Source organism: Physella acuta, unplaced genomic scaffold (assembly GCF_028476545.2).
Source record: "Physella acuta isolate Inbredline_101_S28 unplaced genomic scaffold, ASM2847654v3 ptg000315l, whole genome shotgun sequence".
NCBI classification, from domain to species: Eukaryota; Metazoa; Mollusca; class Gastropoda; family Physidae; genus Physella; species Physella acuta.
In genome coordinates this window covers 165,768-192,241 of record NW_026731834.1, presented here as the reverse complement: position 1 = coordinate 192,241, position 26,474 = coordinate 165,768, and the positions used below count along the sequence as shown (strand labels likewise).

Sequence of the window (26,474 nt, the reverse complement as noted above, 5' to 3'; positions counted from 1 at the left end):
GACCAACCAACTGACCAACCAACTGACCAACCAACTGACCAACCAACTGACCAACCAACTGACCAACCAACTGACCAACCAACCAAATTTTGCTAACATCACCAGCCAGCCCACAAGTAACAACAGCAAGCCTACTTTTGCCAACATCTCCTGAGATCTTTTGACTTTAGATCTTTTGACCTTTAATCTTTGACCTTAGATCTTTTGACCTTAGATCGTTTGACCTGAGATCGTTTGACCTGAGATCTTTTGACCTTAGATCTTTGACCTTAGATCTTTTGACCTTTGATCTTTTGACCTTAGATCTTTTGACCTTAGATCTTTGACCTTAGATCTTTTGACCTTAGATCTTTTGACCTTAGATCTTTTGACCTTAGATCTTTGACCTTAGATCTTTTGACCTTAGATCTTTTGACCTTAGATCTTTTGACCTTAGATCTTTTGACCTTAGATCTTTTGACCTTAGATCTTTTGACCTTAGATATTTGACCTTAGATCTTTAACCTTATATCTTTTGACCTTAGATCTTTTGACCTTAGAGCTTTGACCTTAGATCTTTTGACCTTAGATCTTTTGACCTTAGAGCTTTGACCTTAGATCTTTTGACTTTAGATCTTTTGACCTTAGATCTCTTGACCGTAGATCTTTTGACCTTAGATCTTTTGACCTTAGATCTTTGACCTTAGATCTTTTGACCTTAGATCTTTTGACCTTAGATCTTTTGACATTTGATCTTTTGACCTTAGATCTTTGACCTTAGATTTTCTGACCTGAGATCTTTGACCTTAGATCTTTTGACCTTAGATCTTTTGACCTTAGATCTTTTGACCTTAGATCTTTTGACCTTAGATCTTTTGACCTTAGATCTTTGACCTTAGATTTTCTGACCTGAGATCTTTGACCTTAGATCTTTTGACCTTAGATCTTTTGACTTTAGATCTTTTGACCTTAGATCTTTTGACCTTAGATTTTCTGACCTGAGATCTTTGACCTCATATATTTGAACTTAGATTCCCCTGACGTGAAATCTTAGCCTTGAGATTTTAGAACTGAGATCTTTTGTATTGAGAAATTAGACCTGAGTTCTTTGGCATGGCATCATTGGCTCAGTATGACTAAATAATATATTAAGCTAGGTGATAGGATTAAAATTTAATCTAGTGTTAATTTAGATTCGTGTTTATCTATGTGGTAGGATAATTGTTTTGTACCGCGGTTCAAACCATGTAATATATCGACAGAATTCACTTGATTCTAAACTTATTGAATTCGTTTCCCTGACGTCCGCTTATGATTCAATATTTGAAAACCCTCACACCATAACCACACTTCCTCAGGTGCTTGAGATAATGGAAATCTATACTTACGATGTCGTGACTAGATCGTTTTATTTACCAACCATCATGAGAGTGAGTACATATTGACACAAGGCTCTTAAGTACTCGTCAGAACATGTAACGTGAAGTAAAGTGGTTTGGTGTGTGTGTGTGTGTGGGGGGGGGGGGGGTAGACCATAGTTTTTATCTTGATAGTTATGTTTACATTTTGTAAGAATCGTGTCTTCTATTGTACGTGAACGTGTTGTGAACGTGTATTATAAGTCTGTGTCTACATCTATATACATGTCAAATACCAAAGTTCAATAATGAATTTACCGATGTCCAATATACAATATCTCTAATCCCTGTCTGCCCCGTGTGGTAGTTAGATTAGCGATTGTAGTTAATGTAGTTAATAACAGTAACATAATTGTTGACTTAGTTCGACAGTTAAAACATGATTTGTCTAAAGACCAAGATTATCTTCTTTGACTAGTTTTTGTATGGTGACGATGACCTTGGGTCGAAACGAGCATTGTTCCTATAATTGGCCTGAAATTGTGAGGATGCTAACACTACCCTTTTTAGTTCTATTTGCATAAACTTTACTCAGGTTAGGGTAGACTAGTCGTAGTTGCAGGTAAAAGTTTATGTTTAAGTGTACGTTTAAGTGTATGTTTAAGTGTATGTTTAAGTGTACGTTTAAGTGTATGTTTAAGTGTATGTTTAAGTGTAAGTTTAAGTGTATGTTTAAGTGTATGTTTAAGTGTACGTTTAAGTGTATGTTTAAGTGTATGTTTAAGTGTATGTTTAAGTGTACGTTTAAGCAGTGGCGTAGCGAGGTCGGGTGTCACCCGGTGCGGCACTTAATGGTGTCACCCCCCAGAGGCGTAGCGACCCTTCCCGGGGACAAACTTTCAAGTTTTCGATTTGGAACCCCCTCAAACTTTCGATTTGCACCCCCCCTCAAGTTTTTCTCCATATATTTTGCTATTTTTTGCCTTGGTGTCGCCCCCCCTAAATGGTGTCACCCGGTGCGGTCCCCCCTCGCTACGCCCCTGCGTTTAAGTGTATGTTTAAGTGTATGTTTAAGTGTATGTTTAAGTGTATGCTTAAGTGTATGTTTAAGATTATGTTTAAGTGCATGTTTAAGTTTATATTTAAGTGTATGTTTAAGTGCATGTTTAAGTGTATGTTTAAGTGTATGTTTACAAATGTGTATGGGTGTGTGATAGGATTGAAGAATGGATGATTTAGTCTGAGATAATGGCAGAGACACGGTGCCAGGAAGGAGAAGCCAAATACGTCAATGGATGGATGACATTAAAGAATGAACAGGACTTAGACAGATGGCAGTAAATGTTGATTGAACGACTCAGACAAGTACACAATCACTCACTCTCTCTTTCTGTTTATATATATATATATATATATATATATATATATATATATATATATATATATATATATATATGTGTATATCTATGTATATAACGTGCATTACGTGGGGTTTCCCAGTTGACATTCTGAGTGATTCATGACGCAAATTTGGGAAGGTCCTGGCCTGGCAAACATACTTCAGGAAGGAATACGAGTCAATTTCTTTGACAGTCAACAGACGAAAATCATAATCTCATTTTCTAAATTATTAAACTATTAACGGTATAATTAAAACAGTGGATGGCTCAATGCCACCTCACTATCGTGTAAATACTTGGTAGATGTGTGACCACTACCTTGAGAACTATGTCAGAACAGGGTACAATTTTAATAAAGTGATATTATTGTAGTAGTAGAACTATTTATAGAAGTATAGAACATGCAACGCACGAGTTTGCAGACTTTTATTTCAAATTTATTTTATAATAACGGTACAAGTATTGTCCACTACATTTAAAATAACAACCAAGTTTTAAATAATTATAATCTAACATTGACGATACCAAGTAGTGTTATTAAAATGTATAGCCAGTTAGTTTGCAAATCAGGGTCCTGTTGTTAGGTTCGATGATATCTGTAGCTTCGCCCCTGCAATGACGGGAGGGGGACGGGAGGGGGGGGGGGGGCTCGATGAAAACAAAGGAAGTAGCAAAAAAAAAACTCTTTCAGACCACTGTGACGTCATCATATCAAGCATCAATAAGACTCAGGTTAACCCTTGAGCGGGCAACTTATGACGTAACAATCACAAAAGCTGTGACGTCAACCTATGACGTAGCAATGAGACTCATATAGACCACCGTTACGCCCAGCCAGACGAAGAAAAAAACTATAAAAGACACCAGGTCAATGTGTTTCCCAATTTTTTTGTAGCGGTTGATTGGTGGGTTGCTTGTGTCACTCTCAATGTTGTGTGACTCGGGTGTTGTAGTATCAGTTGCTTTTTTCTGTGACGTTTTGGTTGCCATGGTTTCTGACGGCGACACGGTCGAGTGAAAATGTTGAACTTTAGTGAAAGCTCGTTGGAGTTTTTCTTTTGCCTTTTGGTGATTTTCTTCTTTCTGTTTTCAAAATCAAATTTATTTTTATAAAACGTCATTTGTAAAAAAAAATAAAACATAAAATAAAATAAAAGTAAACCGGGAGTGATCTCTCCTAAACTTTCTCGAATATTCTTTCATAACATTAGATCGTATTCTAACATGTGAAATTTCATTTATCTATCTGAAACAATGCTGAAGTTATAGGCTTTTTAAAATTTAAAGTAGAACAAGTGCCACTTCCGCTTACCGGAAATCACTGAAAAGTTGATACAGAACTACAAATGTGATTTAATACTCATATACGACATTTCATCAACCTAGCTGTAACGGTACTCAAGCTATCGTCTTTACAGATACACATACACACACATATACACACATACACACACACAGACGTACGGACAAGATTGCAAAATTATGTTTTTCCGACTCAGGGAGGTGTAAAACGTCGAGATTTGGAAAATCACAATTTTTATTTTGCATGATTACAATACTTCCTCTATACTTCGTATACATGAGAGTAATCAACAATTGCTTAAATAAATATTGTTTAGAACTTGACATCTATCTGGCAAACGCACATGAGCAATATCTTTCTACAGATACCACTCTTCCGTCTACTGACTTTAATTAGACAACAACGTCCAATGACTCCTACTCAGAGGCGTAGCGACCCTTCCCGGCGCCCGGGGACAAACTTTCGATTTGCATTCCCCTCAGACTTTCGATTTGCAGCCCCCCCCCCCCTCAAACTTTCGATTTTCACACCCTCTCCGATTTGCACCCCCCTCAGACTTTTGATTTGCACCCCCCCCCCTTAAACTTTCGATTTCCACCCTCTTAAAGCTTTCAATTTATTTTTCCAACCTATTTTGGCGTGCCCTAATGTTGGCGCCCGGGGACATATGTCCCCCCCTCCCCCGCCCCCTCGCTACGCCTCTGCTCCTGCTTGACCACAGATTTAACTGACTCGAACTTGACCACACACACCACTCTAGATTACTAAACCTCCCATCCAGACGTACAAAACACAGGACCCACCTCCTCCATGTGATAGATGTAAACGATGAAGATACTGTCAACGACGGTGAGGACAGAAATGGTCAGCAGAATAAAGAGGTAGACGGTCACTCGGGGCATGGTCGATGACCTGGGCAGCATGGCACTGACTATACTCATAAACACGGACAGTGCCAGCAGGACGGTGATACCTGTGGTTAATTCGGTAAACTTGATATTGTTGGCCAGGGTTGGTTGGTTAGAGTTAGTTGGTTATGTTTAGTTCATTGGTGTAAGTTTGTTAGGTTTGTTCGTTAGGGTTTTGTTCGTTAGGGTTAGTCCGTTAGGGTCAGTTCGTTAGGGTTAGGGTTAGTTAGTTAGGATTTCTTAGTTAGGGTTAGTTTGTTTGGGTTGATTCGTTAGGGTTAGTTCGTTAGTTGGTTATGGTTAGTTCGTCAGGGTTAGTTCGTTAGGGTGTGTTCGTTAGGGCTTGTTAGTTAGGGCTAGTTTGTTAAGGTTAGTTCGTTAGGCTTAGTTCGTTATGGTATGTTAGTTAGGGTTAGTTCGTTAGGGTTAGTTCGTTAGGGTTAGTTCGTTAGGGTGACTTCGTTAGCTTTAGTTCTTTCGGGGTAGTTCGTTAGGATTAGTAGGTTATGATTAGTTGGTTATGGCTAGATTGTTAGAGTTAGTTTGACAGGGTTATTTCGTTAGGGTTAGTCGTTAAGGTTAGCTGCTTAGGTTAGGGTTAGATGGTTAGGCTCAATGTTTGATAGTTAGAGTTACGGTTCATTGGTTAGAGCCAGGTGGTTATGTTAGTTGGTTAGGGTAAGTGTGTTAGAGTTAGTATTTTACAATAAACTATTTAGTGTTAATTTGATAGGATATGATTATGTTGTTAGAGTTAGGGTTGATTGATTAGACAACGTTTATATGCAATGATTTATTTTAATTACAAGCTTGTCTTTTAATGTATTTTAAAAAGTTTTTGTCAGTTTCTTTATGTGTGGGTAAATGGTTGTGTAATCTGACTGTCAGTTTATATAAAATACACAAACATAAAATAAGTAGCACCTTAAGAATAAAATTAAAATTAATTATGTAAAGTATAGTAAGCAGTTTTTTAAATTTAAAAGCTAAAAACAAACTGCGTGTGTGTCTGTGTCTATGTGTGAGAGTGAATGTGTGTAAGAGTCAATTGTTTAATGTGTGTGTGAGTGTGAATATGTGTATGCATGTATGTAAGCCCTATTGCACAAGCCAGAAGGATAAAAGTCACGTGATAACACTCACCATATGCAATCTTCTCGCCCGACTCCACCGGGATGACGAAGACGAGGATGTTGAGGAAAGAGAGGAAGACGACGGGTAGGACGACGTTGAATATCAGGAACAAGGGACGCCGCTTGATGCTGAACTCGATCTGTAGGAGATGGAGGGACACCACATTTAGAGAATAGCTTCATAGGTCAAATAGATTAGATTTGTTTGATAACAAATAGTCTAGCCTCAATAGATCAGCTAGACTGGCTTGCCTTATCCACTTAAAATTTTAATGCATGTATAGACTCGCTTAAATAAATCAGCTACACTATCTAAGGCAAACCCCAGAGACAGTTTTCATACATCATCTAGACTGCCATTGTTAGAGCAACTCAAAGGGCATGCCTAATTATGTGTAAACATTTCATTATTAGCATGATTGTGCTCATGATAGCAGAAGTACTATGATTGAAATATATATATATATATATATATATATATATATATATATATATATATATATATATATATATATATATATATATATATTTATTTATATATATAATGTATGTATGTATATAATATTTGTGTTGATGAAACTTAAAATTTTTTGTAACTTTGGTTTAGAACTAGATCGCAGCAACGCCGACGGGTACGCTAGTATGAGAATAATTAGGGTTAGTGTTAGGCTTACATTGATGGCCGAGAGAGCCATGTTCTCGCCGGTGCTGAGGTTGAAAACTTTCACACTAGAGTCCACCAGCTCCCACTCGCCGTTGGCCGTGTAGTAGGTGGTCAGCGCTTTATTCGCCAGAGCCACGAACATCATCTCATCTATGGTCACCGTCATGGCGACCAGCTGTCAACATGAGATGTAAGGAGCAACAAAAGTCAACATGACATGTGAGGACTATAAATGTCAACATGACATGTGAGGAGCAACAGATGTCAACATGACATGTGAGGACTAAAGGAATGTCAACATGACATAATAAGGATCAACAGATGTCAACATGAGTCGACCAACATATGTCAACATGACATGTGAGGACTTAAAAATGTCAATATGACATGTGAGGAACAACAGATGTCAACATGACATATGAGGACAAACAGATGTCAACATGACATGTGAGGACTTAAAAATGTCAATATGACACGTGAGGATCAACAAATGTCAACATGACATATAAGGATCAACAGATGTCAATATGGCATGTGAAGATCAGTAGATGTCAACATGACATGAGAGGACGAACAAATGTCAACATATGTCAAGTTATCAACCTACATTTACATCTGCCATACAGACTCACACGCACATACACATATTCCCACATAGCCAGCTACGTCTAAAGTCTAGAGCTTGCCCACCTACCACACCCCCACCCATTATACTCACCTGTAAATTACAGATCTGTTTATCGAAGGGATAGTTGGTCATGTCTAGAGCACAGGATGCTGGGAAAAGGCTACCAGGCACCCAATTAGTTACTCCGTCATAGGTAACAAATAGAGGGCTAAGAAGATGTTAACATAGGGCTGAAGTTAACATAGGGCTGAAGTTAACATAGGGCTGAAGTTAACATTGGGCTAAAGTTAACATAGGGCTGAAGTTAACATAGGGCTGAAGTTAACATAGGGCTAAAGTTAACATAGGGCTGAAGTTAACATAGGGCTGAAGTTAACATAGGGCTGAAGTTAACATAGGGCTGAAGTTAACATAGGGCTGAGAAGAGATGTTAACATAGGGCTGAAGTTAACATAGGGCTGAAGTTATGAAGTTAACATAGGGCTAAAGTTAACATAGGGCTGAAGTTAACATAGGGCTGAAGTTAACATAGGGCTAAAGTTAACATAGGGCTGAAGTTAACATAGGGCTGAAGTTAACATAGGGCTGAAGTTAACATAGGGCTAAAGTTAACATAGGGCTGAGAAGAGATGCTAACATAGGGCTGAAGTTAACATAGGGCTGAAGTTAACATAGGGCTAAAGTTAACATAGGGCTAAAGTTAACATAGGGCTGAAGTTAACATAGGGCTGAAGTTAACATAGGGCTGAAGTTAACATAGGGCTAAAGTTAACATAGGGCTGAGAAGAGATGCTAACATAGGGCTGAAGTTAACATAGGGCTGAAGTTAACATAGGGCTAAAGTTAACATAGGGCTGAAGTTAACATAGGGCTAAAGTTAACATAGGGCTGAAGTTAACATAGGGCTGAAGTTAACATAGGGCTGAGAAGAGATGTTAACATAGGGCTGAAGTTAACATAGGGCTGAAGTTAACATAGGGCTGAAGTTAACATAGGGCTGAAGTTAACATAGGGCTGAGAAGAGATGTTAACATAGGGCTGAAGTTAACATAGGGCTGAAGTTAACATAGGGCTGAAGTTAACATAGTGCTGAAGTTAACATAGGGCTGAGAAAAGATGTTAACATAGGGCAGAGAAGAGATATGTGACCACAAAAGGGCTTATTAGAGTGATTCTAACATAGGGCTTATGGGAGAGATGTTAACATAGGGATGATGAGAAGAGAGGTTAACAAAAGGGCTATGGGAGAGATGTTAACATAGGAATTATGAGAGAGGTGTTAACAAAGGGCTTATGAGAGAGATGTTAACATAAGGATGTTGAGAGAGATGTTAACATAAGGATGATGAGAGAGATGTTAACATAAGGATGATGAGAAGACAGGTTAACATAGGGCTTATGGGAGAGATGTTAACATATGGATTATGAGAGAGATGTTAACATATGGCTTATGAGAGAGATGTTAACATTGTGCTTATGAGAGAGGTGTTAACATTAGGCTTATTAGTGAGATGTTAACATAGGGCTTATGAGAGTGATCTTAGCACACGACTGAAAAGGACAATGTTAACAAATGGCGTAAAAGATATGTTAACATATAGCTGAAGAAATGGACACGTCAGCTTCAGTGGCGTAGCGAGGTCGGGTGTAACCCGGTGCGGCACTTAATGGTGTCACCCCCCCTCCCCAGAGGCGTAGCGACCCTTCCCGGGGGCAAACTTTCAATTTTCGATTTGCACCCCCTCAAAAATTTTCTATTTGCACCCCCCCCCCCCTCAAACTTTCGAATTGCACCTCTTAAAACACTATTTAACACTCGAATTAATCCCTTAATTAAGTGTAATTATCATTTTTCTCTATATATTTTGCTACTTTTTGCCTAGGTGTCACCCCCCTAAATGGTTTCACTCGGTGCGGTCTGCACCCCCGCCCCTCCCCGCCCTCTCGCTACGCCTCTGGTTAGCATAGAAATAATGATAGAAATGTTACTGCAATGGTCTTAAGAGAGAGATGTTAGGGATGAAGAGAGAGATATTAACAAAGAGATATGTTGCTAATGAGAAAATTAATTACGCTTTATCATCATCAAACAAGTCTCGCTCCCCTAGAGTGTTGACCAGGACTACCCGGGGTCGCCAGATGTCCTCGGGCAGGGGGTGGATCATCACGTGACCCCCGTAGTCAGCTGGGTTCCATGCCACCATCTGCAATACCATGGAGGTCATCCATGAAGGACCTCACGTTACAAGGTAGGGGGGGTTAGGACTTTGTAACAATGTATGAAGAGGAAGATTGGGGGGGGGGGGGGGGGGGGGGGGGGTAGAAAGCGTGACGTCAACCTTTTTGTAATGTGTTGTTAGAAAGTGAGGTAAGTCGCTGATTGGTTGTTGTAAAAACCAAGCACTCATACACGCCCGCCTTTTCAGGGTTGTAAATTAAATTATTTGTAGAGGATGGTGGGGTCTAACTCGAAAGTCGCGAGTTCGAAACCACCCTGGCTTGAAACCATAGCCCCCCCCCCCCCTTCCCTCCGACCGAACCACCCCTGGTGTTCAAACCAGGTGGTGCGATTGACTGGATAGGTAAGTAAAAGCCTTGTGGAAACATGGAGTAGGGGAGAAAGTGGGAGAGGGTGGGGAGAATGTGAGGTTGGGGAAGAGTATTAATTTGAGAAACAAGGTTGTTTAGAGCTTGCTAATGTTTGATGCCGGTTTGTAAACTTGTCTCTATTACCAGAATGAAAAGGTCTAAATACAATTATTGACCTGAATCATATTTACATTCCTACCTGAATAAAATTTTCGGATGAATTAAAGTAGGCTATTGTTTGAATATATTTAACTTAATTTAATATTTATCTGAATAAAATTTTCACCTAAATAGTTATGTTTACCTGAATGAAACGTTTTTGATCTAAAGATGTTTACCTGAATATATTTACTTGAATAAAAAGTTTACCTGAATAAAATTTTTACCTAAATGAAATGTTTAACAATGAAATATTTACAATAATAGAAATCTTTACCCGAATTAAATGTTTACTTGAACAAAATGTTTTCCCGAAGGAAATGGTTACCTGCACGAAATGTTTACCTGTATGAAATGTTTACTTTTAGCAAATGACTACCCTGGTGTAATAATTACCTGAATGGACTGTTTACCTCAATGAAATGTTTACTTATAGCAAATGTTTACACGAATAAATGTTTACCTGAATGAAATATTTAACTGAATGTACTGTTTACCCGAATCAAATGTTTACTATAACGTAATGTTTACCTCATCGACCCACGCGAAAGAAATGAAACCGTTACAGGTAAAACTCTGCGACACGTCATCCACCTGGGCGATGGAGACGATCTGAAAGATGACGTAGACAAACATGGTGCTTGACTGGTTCCTGAGGGGCCGGACCTCCGTACTGTACACGTCACTGTTGAGTTTGTCCTTGTGTACGGCCAGCGCATGTGAGTACATCTGACCTTGGACGCACGTGGCGAGCGCGAGCGTTAGTACTAGGCTCAGGACGTCCAGCTTCATGTCGTGACCTTTGAACCTCTGGCTTTGGTATAGAATTGAAAACTCTCTGTTTGGTATCGAATTGAAGAATTCGTTGATTTGTATAGAATGTAATTTTTTTTTTTCTGTTTAAATATCAAATAGTATTGAATTTAAAAAAAAATCGCTGTTTTGGTATCAAATCGACACGGAATCGAATATAAAACGCTTCCGTTTAGTATCTATTTTTAAAGTCATCGTTTTAAGATAAGGTATACAGGCACCGGACCCCTAAGGTAAAACATTTTAGTGGACCTTCAGTGCTGTACTAGGCCAAGCAATAGCCTGCCGCTTGACATACTTTTTTTAACGTCGTCATGGTAATGATGGCTATTGTAAAGGACGATACTGTAACTCCGTTTTTTTACAATGTTTCATGGTCATTTAAGAAATATATACTTATAATCGTTATTTTTTGCGTATTATTAAACGATACCGATCTAGTTTTAACAATGGACGACTAGTGTTTGCTGCTAACTTGTCATCTGTAGATTTTTTGGTCTAATCGCTGAGAATATCGAACAGAACATAATGAATGTAAGCAAAACGTGAATTGCTTTAATTAATATTGGTGTAAACAAACTCAAAAATACTGTAAACAATAGAAACTTATAGATCTATATTGCGTCTTATTAAACTAATTTCATCCTTTTTTTAAACATGCAGGGTAAAACAAAACCTTTCAAAAATAACTTGATCGAGACAACAGCTATGTCTAAACAGAAAATCTGATCTTTCAGAGTGGTCTACTAGATTTTGCATAATCTAGTATACTTGTCATTAAAAAGTAAAGTTTTCAGGTATTTACGAGCTAAATTGGCAACCCAAAAATAAATCATCGTCGCTATCAAAAGTGAAAATAAATAAAGCAAATTATTGTAACTATTCAGGCAATTATAATTTAATTTCAATAGAACATGGGTATTAAATTATTTTGGAAATTATAACGCTAAAACGGCTACAGGACATTACCCCCTGGATATTTCCCCCCCGGACATTCCCCCCCCCCCGTATTTACCCCCCGGAGCAATTACCCCCCTGCCAATTACCCCCCCCCGGGGAATTACCCCCCCCCCCCTTCTCAAGTTACAATCCTAACTCTAACTAGAATTTTATACCTATATACTACTTTAATCCAAACCTTAAGAAAAAGACCAAAACCTAAGCATCCAACTTAGCCTAAAACTTCACACAAAACCAAAACCAAAGCTAGACACAACCCTAACCCTAAAACTAGCTCTAACCCTAACCCTAATCTTAACCCTAGTCCTAGCCCTAACCCTAATCCTAACCCTAGCCCTAACCCTAGCCCTAACCCTAACCCTAACCCTAACCCTAACCCTAGCCCTAGCCCTAGCCCTAGCCCTAGCCCTAGCCCTAGCCCTAGCCCTAGCCCTAGCCCTAGCCCTAGCCCTAGCCCTAGCCCTAGCCCTAGCCCTAGCCCTAGCCCTAGCCCTAGCCCTAGCCCTAGCCCTAACCCTAACCCTAGCCCTAACCCTAACCCTAGCCCTAGCCCAAGCACTAGCCCTAGCCCTAGCCCTAGCCCTAGCCCTAGCCTTAACCCTAACCCTAACCCTAACCCTAACCCTAATCCTAACCCTAACCCTAGCCCTAACCCTAACCCTATTCCTAACCCTAACCCTAACCCTAACCCTAACCCTAGCCCTAGCCCTAGCCCTAGCCCTAGCCCTAGCCCCAACCCTGTCCCGGGGGGGGGGGGGGGGTAATGTCCTACTGGGCGGGGGGTAATTGACAGGGGGGGGGGGTAATTACTCTGGGGGGTAATGTCGGGGGGGAAATATCCGGGGGGTAATTGACAGGGGGGAAATGCCATGTTCCCCGCTAAAACATAGATAATTAATTAAATACTTCATTAAGCATCGTTACAGTTAAAAATAAAATATTCTAGCAATATAAATGTAATTTATTCTGGCAATTCGAATGTCAGCCACACTAGCAATTAATAGGTAAAGTATACTCAAAATTAACAGGTAAAGTATACTAACTATCATTAGGTAAAATATACTAGCTATTTCTAGCTATAGTATTTCATCAGCTAGAATTTAAGATATCTTAATCTATAGTATAATTTAAAAAAAAATTATAGACGTACTAGTAATTAGTAGGTACTATATACTAACAAAAAATATGCAAAGTATATGAACAAAAATTAGTTCACTTATTAGACTAATTAAATTAAAAAGCATTCATAAAACAAAAACAAATAACATACGTCGACTTGAAGAATAATACCGTGGTGAGCTGTTCACTGAGCAAACACATCCCCAGTTACTGACTGTAAAGTTTGCATAGTTTCGATTCCATGTTGTTGGCATCGATTCCATATTGCTGGCATCGATTCCATGTTGTTGGCATCGATTCCATGTTGCTGGCATCGACTCCATATTGCTAGGTATCGATCCCCATCCAGAAAAAAAAACCGGCGAGTTTTGATCGCCAGTGACGTCATTAAATTATTTCAACAATCCGAGGACAAGTTTACATGGAATACTAATTAGTTAGCTCATTTAGTAAACATTCTAATTACTTTAATTTGATCACTAGAGGCGAGAACAGAGTTTCTCCCAGGCATCTCTTCGGGGCCCCACCCCACCCGGAATATGTTGTCCCCCCCCCCCCCGAAAATATCAAGTGCCCCCCCCCCCTCAAAAAAGTCGGGAAGAAACACTAGACGTAACGACCCATACAGCCATTGGCTAATTTGGGTTAAATTTAACTTTAATTAATACTAGGGTCTATTCGCGTAAATCAAGTTTCGTACACAGGCTAATTTGGGTTAAATTTAACTTTAATTAATACTAGGGTCTATTCGCGTAAATCAAGTTTCGTACACAGGCTAATTTGGGTTAAATTTAACTTTAATTAATACTAGGGTCTATTCGCGTAAATCAAGTTTCGTACACAGGCTAATTTTGGTTAAATTTAACTTTAATTAATACTAGGGTCTATTCGCGTAAATCAAGTTTCGTACACAGGCTAATTTGGGTTAAATTTAACTTTAATTAATACTAGGGTCTATTCGCGTAAATTAAGTTTATTAAACAGTCTCAGAGTATAATATACTAAATAGGCCAGAGGCGTAGCGAGGGGGGGGGGGGGGACGGGGGGTGCGGACCGCACCGGTTGACACCATTTAGGGGGGTGACACTCAGGCAAAAAATAGTAAAATATATAGAGAAATTTGAGGGGGGGGGGGGGGGTGCAAATCGAAAGTTCGAGGGGGGGTGGAAATCGAAAGTTGGAGAGAGGGGGGGTGCAAATCGAAAGTTTGAGAGGGGGGTGCAAATCGAAAATTGAAATTTTGTCCCCGGGAAGAATCGCTACGCCTCTGAGGGGGGTGACACTATTAAGTGCCGCACCGGGTGACACCCGACCTCGCTACGCCACTGAAATATGCATCTATAAGATACATGCGCTCTTTTGTCTGCGCTCTTTTGTCTGCACTCTTATGTCGGCGCTCTTTTGTCGTGCGCTCTTTTGACGGGGTGCCGACTTTGGGCAGGTGAAGTAGAGTTGGGTGGGTGTAGAGTTCACTTGTGACGTCAGCATATGAATGGATAGTGTGGTCAGATCCATGCTCAGCCGAAATCGGTGTTTTAAAAGACAAAAACATATCTGAGTTGGCGGGACACTGGACAGGTGAAGTAGAGTTGGCCTGTTATTGTGACCTCAGCATTGGAAGGGATAGTCTGCTTAGCAGAAATAGTTGTTTTTAAAAGACAAAAAAGTCTGAGGTATGACGTCTTTTTGAATGTGGGGGTCTTTATTGTGACGATAAGTGAAAGACGTGATTTTATTTATGGATGACCCCCCAAGACCCACAGTTATCCAAGGATAACGGGTAATCTAGTTATTTATTCTAATCCGTAACAAGTTACCCTAAACGAAGTCACCGATTTTAGTATAAATATTAATAGCCTAGGCCAGGGGTTCCCAACCTTTTTTTTTACTCTAGAGCACATTCTAAAATATCGGTAGGGTGGCGGGCACCACCTATTTTAAATCGACAAACTCCTTCCAGAGGCGTAGCGGCCCTTCCCGTCACCCGGGGACAAAACTTTCGATTTGCACCCCCCCCCCCTCAAACTTTCGATTTGCACCCTCCCCCCTCAACATTTCGATTTCCATCCCCTTCAACCTATCAAAAATGTTTATGAAAAAAATTCTGTCTCTGTCGAATAGTGAGAGGCGGGCACATATGAATCGTTCGGCGGGCGCCATGGCGCCCGCGGGCACGGGGTTGGGAACCCCTGGCCTAGGCGGTTGTTAAGCGAGAGAGACCGAGACTTACAAGCCTATTACATTTTTAGTTACAATTTTCAAAAGTTTAACCAGAGATAATTTATATCTTTTGACTCCCAACTTGCTTGATTTAGTATTGTATCAAACCTGTTTTTCAAGATTGTTTTTGTTTTGTCTTCTGTGCGTTAGGTTTAACGTTTACACATGTACGTGTTAGGATGAACGTTTTATAAAGCGGTTCAAACCCCATAAGATATTGACCGAGTTTACTAGATATAAACTTATTGAATTCTCTTCTGTTACGTCCGCTGATGATTCAATATTTGAAAACTCTCACACCATAACTACACTTCTGCAGTTGCTTGAGATAATGGAAATCTATAGCCTACTTAGAGTTTGGACTGAATCGTTTTTTCCCTCAAACATTTAGATTTAGTCAGTAGGAACATATTGACACTTGGTTGTTCAGTGCCCGTCGGTCTTACTATAAATGTAACACGGAAGTGATGAAAAAGTTGGGGGAAATTGATATCTATGTAAATATTTAACACGAAACGTGTCTTTAAGTGTACGTGTATATGTAAATGAAACGGTTGAACTTGTAGTAGTAGTAGCAGTAGAGTAGCAGTAGCAGTAGCAGTAGCAGTAGCAGCAGGAGCAGTAGCAGTAGCAGTAGCAGTAGCAGTAGCAGTAGCAGTAGCAGTAGAGTAGCAGTAGCAGTAGCAGTAGCAGTAGCAGTAGCAGTAGCAGTAGCAGTAGCAGTAGCAGTAGCAGTAGCAGTAGCAGTAGCAGTAGCAGTAGCAGTAGCAGTAGCAGTAGCAGTAGCATTAGCATTAGCATTAGCAGTAGCAGTAGCTGTAGCAGTTAAATCAGGGTAGGGTAGGATAGTTGTAGTTGTAAGTAAAGCTTATGTTTTGAGTGTATGTGTACATATGTGTATGGGTGTGTGTTAAAAGATGTGTGGTTGATTTACTCTTAAGATATGGACAGAGAAAAGTACTTCACGCGTGGCAAGCGTTTAAATTTCTCACAGGTCACAGGGCGTCAGAGGCGTAGCAACCCTTCCCGGCGCCCGGGGACAAACTTTCGATTTTCACCCCCCTCCCCTCGAACTTTTCATTTGCACCCCACCCCTCACCCTCAAACTTTCAATTTTTTTAAACCCATTTTGGCGCCCCCCCCCCCCCCTAAGGTCGTCGCCCGGGGACATTTGTCCCCCCCCCCGCCCCCCCCCCCCCCCCCCCCCCTCGCTACGCCTCTGCAGGGTGTCACTGATTTTTGTGACGAGGTGTAATAAGGGGGATAATGTCCAGAAAGTGTGAGGACCCACTTTTGCAGTTCAAGAAATAATTTTTGAAAATGAGATTTTTAGGTGTTATTTGGGTTTTTTCTTGTTTATAAACAGTCAAAATAATAAAAAAAAAATGTTACCTAGCTCACTCAATATTTTACAAAGAAAACAATGTAAAAACAACAACAAAGATTACAACTTTGAGGGTGTGTGGGTAAGGTGGTAAGCCAAAGTCTGATGCCATTTTAAGGGGGAGTGTCTTGCGTTTTGTGTCAATATGTAACAATGAGTAGTGGGTGTCAAGATTGTTTCAAAAGGTTAACTTGATTTTACGGAAGACTCTTATAATAAAATGACACTATTTGTAGCATCTGTAGAAACTCAGAAAGAGCAGCAAATGAGTTTAAAGTTTTATTTACAATGTATTGAATTGTATTGTTCAAAGACAATTTTCTAGTTTGTACAGTTTCAATAATATTAACAAAAGTGCCAAAAAAAACAAACAAATCGTAGCAAGAGTTGTGATTGGATAAAAGGACGTCCTTTTACGACGACCTTGGACCTAAGAATAAGACCAGTGTGGACCACTGTGACGGCAACGTATGACTTTGCAAATGTCATGACAAACTATGACGTAGCAATAAGACTCATGTAGACCATTGTGACGATAGCCTATGACGTAGCAATGGCACCAATTGTGACGAAAAACTTTGATGAAACAATAAGATTTATCTAGACCATTGTGAAGACAACCTATAGCGTAACTATGACGCACCAATATGACGTCAACCTATGACGTAGCAATAAGACTCATGTAGACCACCGTTACGCCCAGCCAGACGAAGAAAAAAACTATAAAGGACACCAGGTCAATGTGTTTCCCTATTTTTTTGTAGCGGTTGATTGGTGGGTTGCTTGTGTCACTCTCAATGTTGCGTGACTCGGGTGTAGTAGTATCAGGGGCTTTTTTCTGTGATGTTTTGGTTGCCATGGTTTCTGCCGGCGTTACCGTCGAGTGGAAATGTTGAACTTTGGTGAACGCTTTTTGAAATTTTTCTTTGGCCTTTTGGAGATTTTCTTCTTTCTGTTTTCAAAATCAAATTTATTTTTAAAACTGCCGTTTGGGAAATAAAAATTAGTATTTTAAATGATAATTAAATAACATACAATGGAATGATTGTAAATATTAGCAATTTCTCGCAAAAGAAATTACTCTTCCGTCTACTAACTCCTTGACCACACTTTCTAATGACTTCAACTTGACCACTACTGTACTGACTCCACCTGCTTGACCACACCCTAAACTAGCTAGACCTACTTGACCACACTCTCTACTGACTCCACCTACTTGACCACACCCTCTATTGACTCCACCTACTTGACCACACCCTCTACTGACTCCACCTACTTGACCACACCCTCTACTGACTCCACCTACTTGACCACACCCTCTATTGACTCCACCTACTTGACCACACCCTCTACTGACTCATACTTGACTACACCTTCTGCTGACTCCTACTTGGCCATGCCCTCTACTGACTCCACCTACTTGACCATGCCCTCTACTGACTCCACCTACTTGACCATGCCCTCTACTGACTCCACCTACTTGACCATACCCTCTACTGAATACACCTACTTGACCACACCCTCTACTGACTACACCTACTTGACCACACCCTCTACTGACTACACCTACTTGATTACACCTTCTGCTGACTCCTACTTGACCACACCCTCTACTGACTCCACCCACTTGACCACACCCTCTACTGACTCCACCTACTTGACCACACCCTCTACTGACTCCTACTTGACCACACCTTCTAATGACTTCCACTTGACCACACCCTCTACTGACTCCCACTTGACCACTACTCTACTGACTCATGTACAAAACAAAGGACCCACCTCCTCCATGTGATAGATGTAAACGATGAAGATACTGTCGACGACAGTGAGGACAGAAATGGTCAGCAGAATAAAGAGGTAGACGGTCACTCGGGGCATGGTCGATGACCTGGGCAGCATGGCACTGACTATACTCATAAACACTGACAGTGCCAGAAGGACGGTTATTCCTGTAAGTGATGAGTTGAATTGATAAGTTAGGGTTAATTAGCTGTGGGTTTTTTTTCAGTTAGGGTTAGCATGTTAGGTTTAGTTGGTTAGGGTACGTTTGTTAAGGTCACTTGGTTAGGGTGAGTTGGGTGAGATAGGTTTTATAGCTTGTTAGGATAGTGTTAGCTGGTTAGAATATGGTAAGCTTGTTAGGATATTGTTAACTGGTTACGATATAGTTGGTTGATTAGGATAGGGTTAGTTGATTAGGATATGGTTAGTTGGATAAAAAAGGGTTAGTTGTTTAGGATAAGGTTAGTTGTTTAGGATAGGGTTAGCTGGGTAGGAAAGGGTTAGTTGGTTAAAATAGGATTAGCTGGTTAGTCTTTGTTCGTTAGAGTTAGGTCGTTAGGTTAGGATGTGTGTATCTGTGCATATGTGTATGTGTGTGAAGTGTAGGTGTGTGAATATATTTTTGTGAATGTATGTGTGTATCTATAAGTGTGGATATTTGTGTGAGGGTATGTGTGCATATGTGCGTATGAGTTTGTATGCATGCCTATAAGAGTGTGTGTATGTGTATGAAATACGTTAATGTGTATGTGTCCGTGAGTATGAGTGTATATGGCCGTGTTTATGCATGTGTGAGTACGTGTGAGTATGTGTGAATATGTACGTTTATATGGCCCAGACAGACAGCCACAGATAAAAGTCACGTGATAACATTCACCATAGGCAATCTTCTCGCCCGACTCCACCGGGATGACGAAGACGAGGATGTTGAGGAAAGAGAGGAAGACGACGGGTAGGACGACGTTGAATATCAGGAATAGAGGACGTCGCTTGATGCTGAACTCGATCTGTAGGGGATAGAGAGGGGGGGATATTGAGGTTAGATACTAGCTTTGGTAGAACCCTTATAGACTGCTAAGATAGATCAGCTAGTCCAGTGGCGTAGCGAGGTCGGGTGTCACGCGGCACTTAATGGTGTGTCCCCCCCCCCCCCCCCCCCAGAGGCGTTGCGACCCTTCTCGGGGACAAACTTTCAAGTTTTCGATTTGCACCCCCCCCCTCAAGTTTTTCTCCATATATTTTGCTATTTTTTGCCTTGGTGTCACCCCCCCCCCCCCCTAAATGGTGTCACCAGGTTCGGTCCGCACCCCCGCCCCCCCCCCCTCGCTACGCCCCTGAGCAAGTCTAGTTTTGATAGATTAGCAAGACTAGCCTTGATAGATTAGCTAGACTAGCTTTGATAGATAAGCTAGACTAGCTTTAATATGTTAGAAAGACTGCTTTGATAGATCAGCTAGACTAGCTTTGAAAGGTTAGAAAGACTGCTTTAATAGATCAGCTAGACTAGGTTTGATAGATCAGCTAGACTAGCTTTGATAGGTCAGAAAGACTAGTTTTGATAGAAAACCTCAGAGGGAGAATTAGTACATGCTACACTATACTGGCTGAGAAAGTTCTTTTCTAGCCTATAGGTTAAGGCAGGGGTTAGGATTACATTGACTGCTGAGATAGCTATATTCTCGCCTGCTAGGAAAAGGGTCGGGGTAAGTATATCGGTAAGGGTTAGGGTAATGAATAAGGATTTGGTTAAGGATAGGGGTTAAGCTTGTGCCATCTTTTCGCCTGTGGGCTAGGCTAAGTGTAAGGCTTACATTGATGGTCAAGAGAGCCATATCCTGGCCTGTGGGTTAGGGTTAGGATTAACTTTACATTGATGGTCAAGAGAGCCATGTTCTCGCCTGTTAGAAAACAGGTAAGGGTTAGAATAAGTCTATGTTAAGGGTTAGTGTTAGTCTTACATTGATGGTCAAGAGAGCCATATTCTGGCCTGTGGGTTAGGGTTAGGATTAACCTTACATTGATGGTCAAGAGAGCCATGTTCTCGCCTGTTAGAAAACGGGTAAGGGTTAGAATAAGGCTTAGGTTAAGGGTTAGTGTTAGTCTTACATTGATGGTCAAGAGAGCCATATTCAGCCCAATGGGTTAGGGTTAGGATTAACCTTACATTGATGGCCGAGAGAGCTATGTTCTCATAGGTGCTGAGGTTAAACACGCTGACACTAGAGTCCACCAGCTCCCACTCGCCGTTGGCCGTGTAGAATGTGGTCATCGCTTTACTGTCCCTCGCCACAAACAACATCTCCTGTATGGTCAACGTCATGGCGACCAGCTGTCAATGATAAACAAGATGTCAGTTCATTACCAGCTTTCAAGATGTCAGTTCATTACCAGCTGTCGAAATGTCAGTTCTTTACCAGCTGTCAATGATAAAAAAAAGTTCTCAGTTCATTACCAGCTGTCAGTGTTAAATATAAACTCAGTTCATTACCACATATTCACCTACTAACATAAAATAAACCGGGAGTGATCTCCCCTAAACTTTCTCAAATAATCTTATATAAAACAACAGGGGATGGCAACTCGGGATATAGACATGATTTTTTAATCCATTTTAAATACTTAAACTTTTTAAAATAGAATAGAGCCTCATAGAAAAAAAAAGAATTGCACACCAAGTGAGCGCCAAACAAAATGTGAACAATAGTGAGGAATATTATTAGTACTTTATAAATTCACATGCGTTTTTTGAGGAATCGGAAATAGCCTAAATTACTACATTTATTCCGGTCAACGGAAATCACTCAAAATTTGGTAGAAGGCAGGTAATTATATATTTTACTTACATGTGAAATTTCATTCATCTATCTGAAATAGTACTCAAGTTATAGGCTTTTGAAAAATTCAAAGTAGAAAAAATTCCACTTCCGGTTATTGGAAATCGCTTAAAAGTTTATACGGATCTAAAAACTTGATATAATACTTATATATGAAATTTCATCAACCTAGCTGTAACGGTACTCAAGTTATCGTGTTTACAGACACACACACTCATGCACACAGACATACGGACAAGATTGCAAAACTATGTTTTTCCGACTCAGGGAAGTGTAAAACGTCGAGGTTTGCAAAAATCTTTTTTTTTGCTCGATTACAAGACTTTCTCTATACTTCGTATATACGAGAAAGTAAAAAACCCACCTTACCCCCACTCACCTGTAAAGAACATTTCTGTTTATCGAAAGGATAGTTGGTCATGTCTAGAGCACAGGATGCTGGGAATAGACCTCCTGGCACCCAATAGGTCAATCCGTCATAGAACACAAACATAGGGCTAGAGAGTTAAATGTTAACATATGACTAGAGAGAGAAGAATGTTAACATAGGGCTAGACAGAAATGTTAACTTATGGCTAGAGAGAGAAGAATGTTAACATAGGGCTAGACAGAAATGTTAACTTATGGCTAGAGAGAGAAGAATGTTAACATAGGGCTAGACAGAAATGTTAACTTATGGCTAGAGAGAGAAGAATGTTAACATAGGGCTAGAGAGAGTGATGTTAACATAGAACAAGAGAGAGAATAATGTTAAAATAGATCTAGATAGAGAATGTTAACATAGGGTTATAGAGGGAATAATGTTAACATAGGGCTGGAGAGAGTGATGTTAACATAGAACAAAAGAGAGAATAATGTTAAGATAGATCTAGATAGAATACTGTTAACGTAGGGTTATAGAGAGAATAATGTTAACATAGGGCTAGAAAGAACAGAGCTAGAAAGAAAATAATGTTAGCATAGGGCTAGAGAGAGAATAATGTTAACATAGGGCTAGTGATAGAATAATGTTAATATAGAGCTAGATAGAGAATAATGTTAACAGAGCTAGATAGTGAATAATGTTAGCATATGGCTGAGGAGAATAATGTTAACATGACTTTGAAGAAGAAGAGAAGTTCACAAACTACTTGAAGGTGAAATGCAACAAAAGAGAAAATTCATTACGCTTTATCATCATCAAACAAGTCTCGCTCCCCCAGAGTGTTGACCAGGACGACCCGGGGTCGCCAGATGTCCTCGGGCAGGGGGTGGATCATCACGTGACCCCCGTAGTCAGCTGGGTTCCACGCCACCATCTGCAATACCATGGGGGTCATACATGAAGGACCTCACACTACAAGGTAGAGGGGGGGGGAGGTTAGGACTTTGTGACGAGGGAGAATGTGGTTTAGAAAAAAATGTGACGCCACACTTTTTCGTTTGTTAACGTGTTGTGGCAAACTGAGTTTTGACCAATGTTTTGTGGTTGTAAAAGACAAACACTCATGCACATACATACACACACATAATTTCAGGGAGTAAATTAAAATATGTAAAATACAGCTGTTCTTACTACACTTGTTTGTAGCTTGTAGAGGATGGTGGGTGTCTAAAGAGAGATAGTCGCGAATGCAATGCCACCCTGGCTCGATTCTATACGTCTTCCTCTCCCCGACCCAACTACTTGACCACACCTTCTAATGACCCCACCTTCTTGACCACACCCTCTACTAACTCCTCCTACTAGACCACACCCTCAGCTGACTCCACCTACTTGACGACCCTCTACTGACTCCACCTACTTGACCACACCATCTACTGACTCCACCTACTTGACCACACCATCTACTGACTCCACCTACTTGACCACACCCTCTACTGACTCCACCTACTTGACCACACCCTCTACTGACTCCACCTACTTGACCACACCTTCTACTGACTCCACCTACTTGACCACACCTTCTACTGACTCCACCTACTTAACCACACCCTCTACTGACTCAACCTGCTTGACCACACCCTCTGCTGACTCCACCTACTTGACGACACTCTACTGACTCCACCTACTTGACCACACCATCTACTGACTCCACCTACTTGACCACACTCTCTACTGACTCCACCTACTTGACCACACATTCTGCTGACTCCTACATGACCACACCCTCTACTGGCTCCACCTACTTGACCAGGTATTTAAACCAGGTATTTCAATACGCCGGATAAAAAAGGAAAAGTCTGATGGAGTCACAGGAAACGTGGTTGATTAGACGTTTTTAAGAGGGCAGTATTACCCAGACTAAGGGAGGGAAACAAAAATATTCACTAAAACAAAAACTATTTGACATACACATTGTCAAAATTTTACAGCAGTAGTAACTAATTGTCTGCTATAATACAGTATATAAATTGTATGGTATATGTATGGCAACATATTTTCAAAAAAATATTTTGTTAATATTTTATTACATTTTAAATTTTTTTGTAAACAATTTTCCAAAACCATAAGTAAAGTACTTAAAGTTTGGTATAAACCTTCCGTGCGTTATAGGTTATCGCTGATTCTAAGATAACATATTCTAATAAGGGATACATATTTAAGAAAATTTCTAAGTTCAATTTTTTTGGCCTAACTCAGGGGTCGGCAACCTGCGGCTCGCGAGCCGCATGCGGCTCTCTTGATGTCAAGATGCGGCTCTCCAGCTCCTTGCACAAATACTAATAATCTTAATAAAAAAATAAAATACTTGAAATAAAACATTGTTAGTGGCTCTTTAACACCAGGGAAATTTTGAAAATTTTAACTTTCGGCTCTTTCGCTTCAAAAGGTTGCCGACCCCTGGCCTAACTGATAAACTCTAAAAATTTCGAAATTTGTCACAATAGATATCTTCTAGTTACAGCGATAGGCTACCCTGTCATGCATCTCCAATAGTAGTTTCAGCAGGAAAGGCCTAAATGTTGAAAAACCGCAGCCAAAAATTACTTAGTAAAAAATTTTTGGTTAAAATATAAAAAAAAAATGTTTGCATCATACGTTAACTTTCTTTTATGTGCTGTTATATAGCTCCTTGATAAATGGTAAAAAATTTATGTGTGCATGTACAATAGTTTTTTTTTTTGGCAAATTTTTTCTTCAATTTTCAAATGTCTGGGTGATACTGCCCCCTTAATGTTTGCAAACCTCTCTTTATTATCAGAATGAAATGCTTACCTGAATAAAATTTTTGACCTCATTCAAATTTTGCCTAAATATCTTTACCTTACTGAAATGTTTGGCTGAATAAAGTTTTGACCTAAACCATAATGTTTGCCTGAATAAAAATAAAACGCTTTGATTTGAAAAACTTTACCTGAATATAATAACCTGAATGAAAAGCTTACCAAATGAAATATTTACCCGAATGAAATGTTTGCATGAATGAGTTTCTTTTTTTTACTGAAGTGAAATGTTTACCTGAATTAAATAATTACCTAAAGTGAAATGTTAACCTGTGTTTACCTGAATCAAATGTTTACCTGCATGGGCATTAAATGTTTACCTGAATTAAATGTTTACCTGCATGAAATGTTCACCTTGTCTAAATAATTACCTGAATTAAATATTTACCTAAAATTATATGTTTACACGGATAGAAATGTTTACCAAAATAAAATGTTTACTTTTATGAAATATTCACCTGGTCGACCCACGAGGAATAAATGAAACCGTTACAGGTAAAACTCTGCGACACGTCGTCCACCTGGGCGATGGAGACGATCTGAAAGGCGATTTGGACGAACATGGTGTTGGACTGGTTCCTGAGGGGACGGAGCTCGGTACTGTACACGTCACTGTTGAGTTTGTCCTTTTGTATGGCCAGCGCCTGTGAGTACATCTGGCCTTGGACGCACGTGGCGAGCGCGAGCGTTAGGACAAGGTTCAGCACGTCAAGCTTCATGTCGTGACCTTTGAACCTGGAGATTTGGTATCAATAGATCAAGTAACCGCATCGATTGAAAAATAGAAAACGTTGCCGTTTTAGTATCGATTTTAGAAAAAATCGACGTTTTTTTAACGAATACTAAAGGTTGTCATTTTAGTATTGAAAAAAAATAAATAAATAAACGACGCGTTTTTAGCATTGAATGGGAAAACTCGACTTTTTAATCTCTAATGGAAGATTTTGCTGTATAGATTTGCTGTTTAGTATTGAATATAAATCGTCCTTATAGAAATCAATTTTGTTTTCATTAGAGTAGTATATTTTTACATAAAAAATATTGTTTAATGTTTTATAATGTTAATAAACAATTATACAATGAAATAAACTGGTTTTATTCAAAAGTATTTACCTTGAAAAAATAAACTGGTTTTATAAAATATATTTACTTTAAAAAATAAACTGATTTCATAAAATGTATTTACCTTAAAGAAATAAACTGGTTTTTAAAATGTATTTACCTCAAATGAATAATCTGGTTTAAAAAATGTATTTACCTTAAAGAAGTAAACTGGTTTTTTAAAATACTATTGCTTTGAAAAAATAAACTGGTTTTAAGAAAATGTATTTACCTTAAAAAATAGACTAGTTTTATTAAAATGTATTTACCTTAAAGTAACAAACTGGTTTTATTAAAATGTATTTACCTTAAAAAAATAAACTGGTTTTATAAAATGTATTTACCTCTTAAAAATAAACTGGTTTTATAAAATGTATTTACCTCAAATAAATAAAGTGGTTTTATAAAATGTATTTACTTTAAGGAAATAAAATGGTTTTATAAATTGTATTTACCTTAAAGAAATAAACTGGTTTTTTTAAATTGTTTTTACCTTAAATAAATAAACTGCTTTTATAAAATGTATTTACCTTAAAGTAATAAACTGGTTTTATTAAAATGTATTTACCTCAAATAAATAATCAGGTTTATAAAATGTATTTACCTTAAAGAAATAAACTGGTTTTTATAAAATGTATTTACATTTTAAAAAATTAACTGATTTTATTAAAATGTATTAATTTAAAAAAAATAAAGTGGTTTTATTAAAATGTATTTACCTTAAAAAATAAACTAGTTTTATTAAAATGTATTTAACTTAAAGAAATAAACCGGTTTTATAAAATTTATTTAACTTAAAGAAATAAACTGGCTTTATTAAATGTATTTACCTTAAAGAAATAAACTGGTTTTATAAAATATATTTAACTTTAAGAAAAAAACTGGTTTTATATAATGTATTTACCTAAAAGAAATAAACTGGTTTTATAA

General features: G+C 39.1%; 2 protein-coding genes across 2 annotated transcripts; both read right to left on the bottom strand.

Moving 5' to 3' along the window:
* Positions 1-3,526: 3,526 nt before the first annotated feature.
* On the bottom strand, positions 3,527-10,913 carry LOC131940306 (neuronal acetylcholine receptor subunit alpha-6-like). Its single transcript, XM_059298957.1, has 7 exons — positions 10,653-10,913; positions 9,447-9,577; positions 7,464-7,581; positions 6,756-6,920; positions 6,092-6,221; positions 4,844-5,013; positions 3,527-3,820 (listed from the first exon to the last, which is right to left on the bottom strand). Exons 1-7 carry the CDS (start codon positions 10,911-10,913, stop codon positions 3,527-3,529), a joined length of 1,269 nt encoding a protein of 422 aa, XP_059154940.1.
* A 6,362-nt stretch (positions 10,914-17,275) lies between these two features.
* On the bottom strand, positions 17,276-25,162 carry LOC131940305 (neuronal acetylcholine receptor subunit alpha-6-like). The gene is made up of 8 exons (XM_059298956.1): positions 24,902-25,162; positions 22,404-22,534; positions 21,616-21,733; positions 20,855-20,857; positions 20,567-20,731; positions 19,280-19,409; positions 18,400-18,569; positions 17,276-17,569 (listed from the first exon to the last, which is right to left on the bottom strand). Exons 1-8 carry the CDS (start codon positions 25,160-25,162, stop codon positions 17,276-17,278), a joined length of 1,272 nt encoding a protein of 423 aa, XP_059154939.1.
* Positions 25,163-26,474: the final 1,312 nt, after the last annotated feature.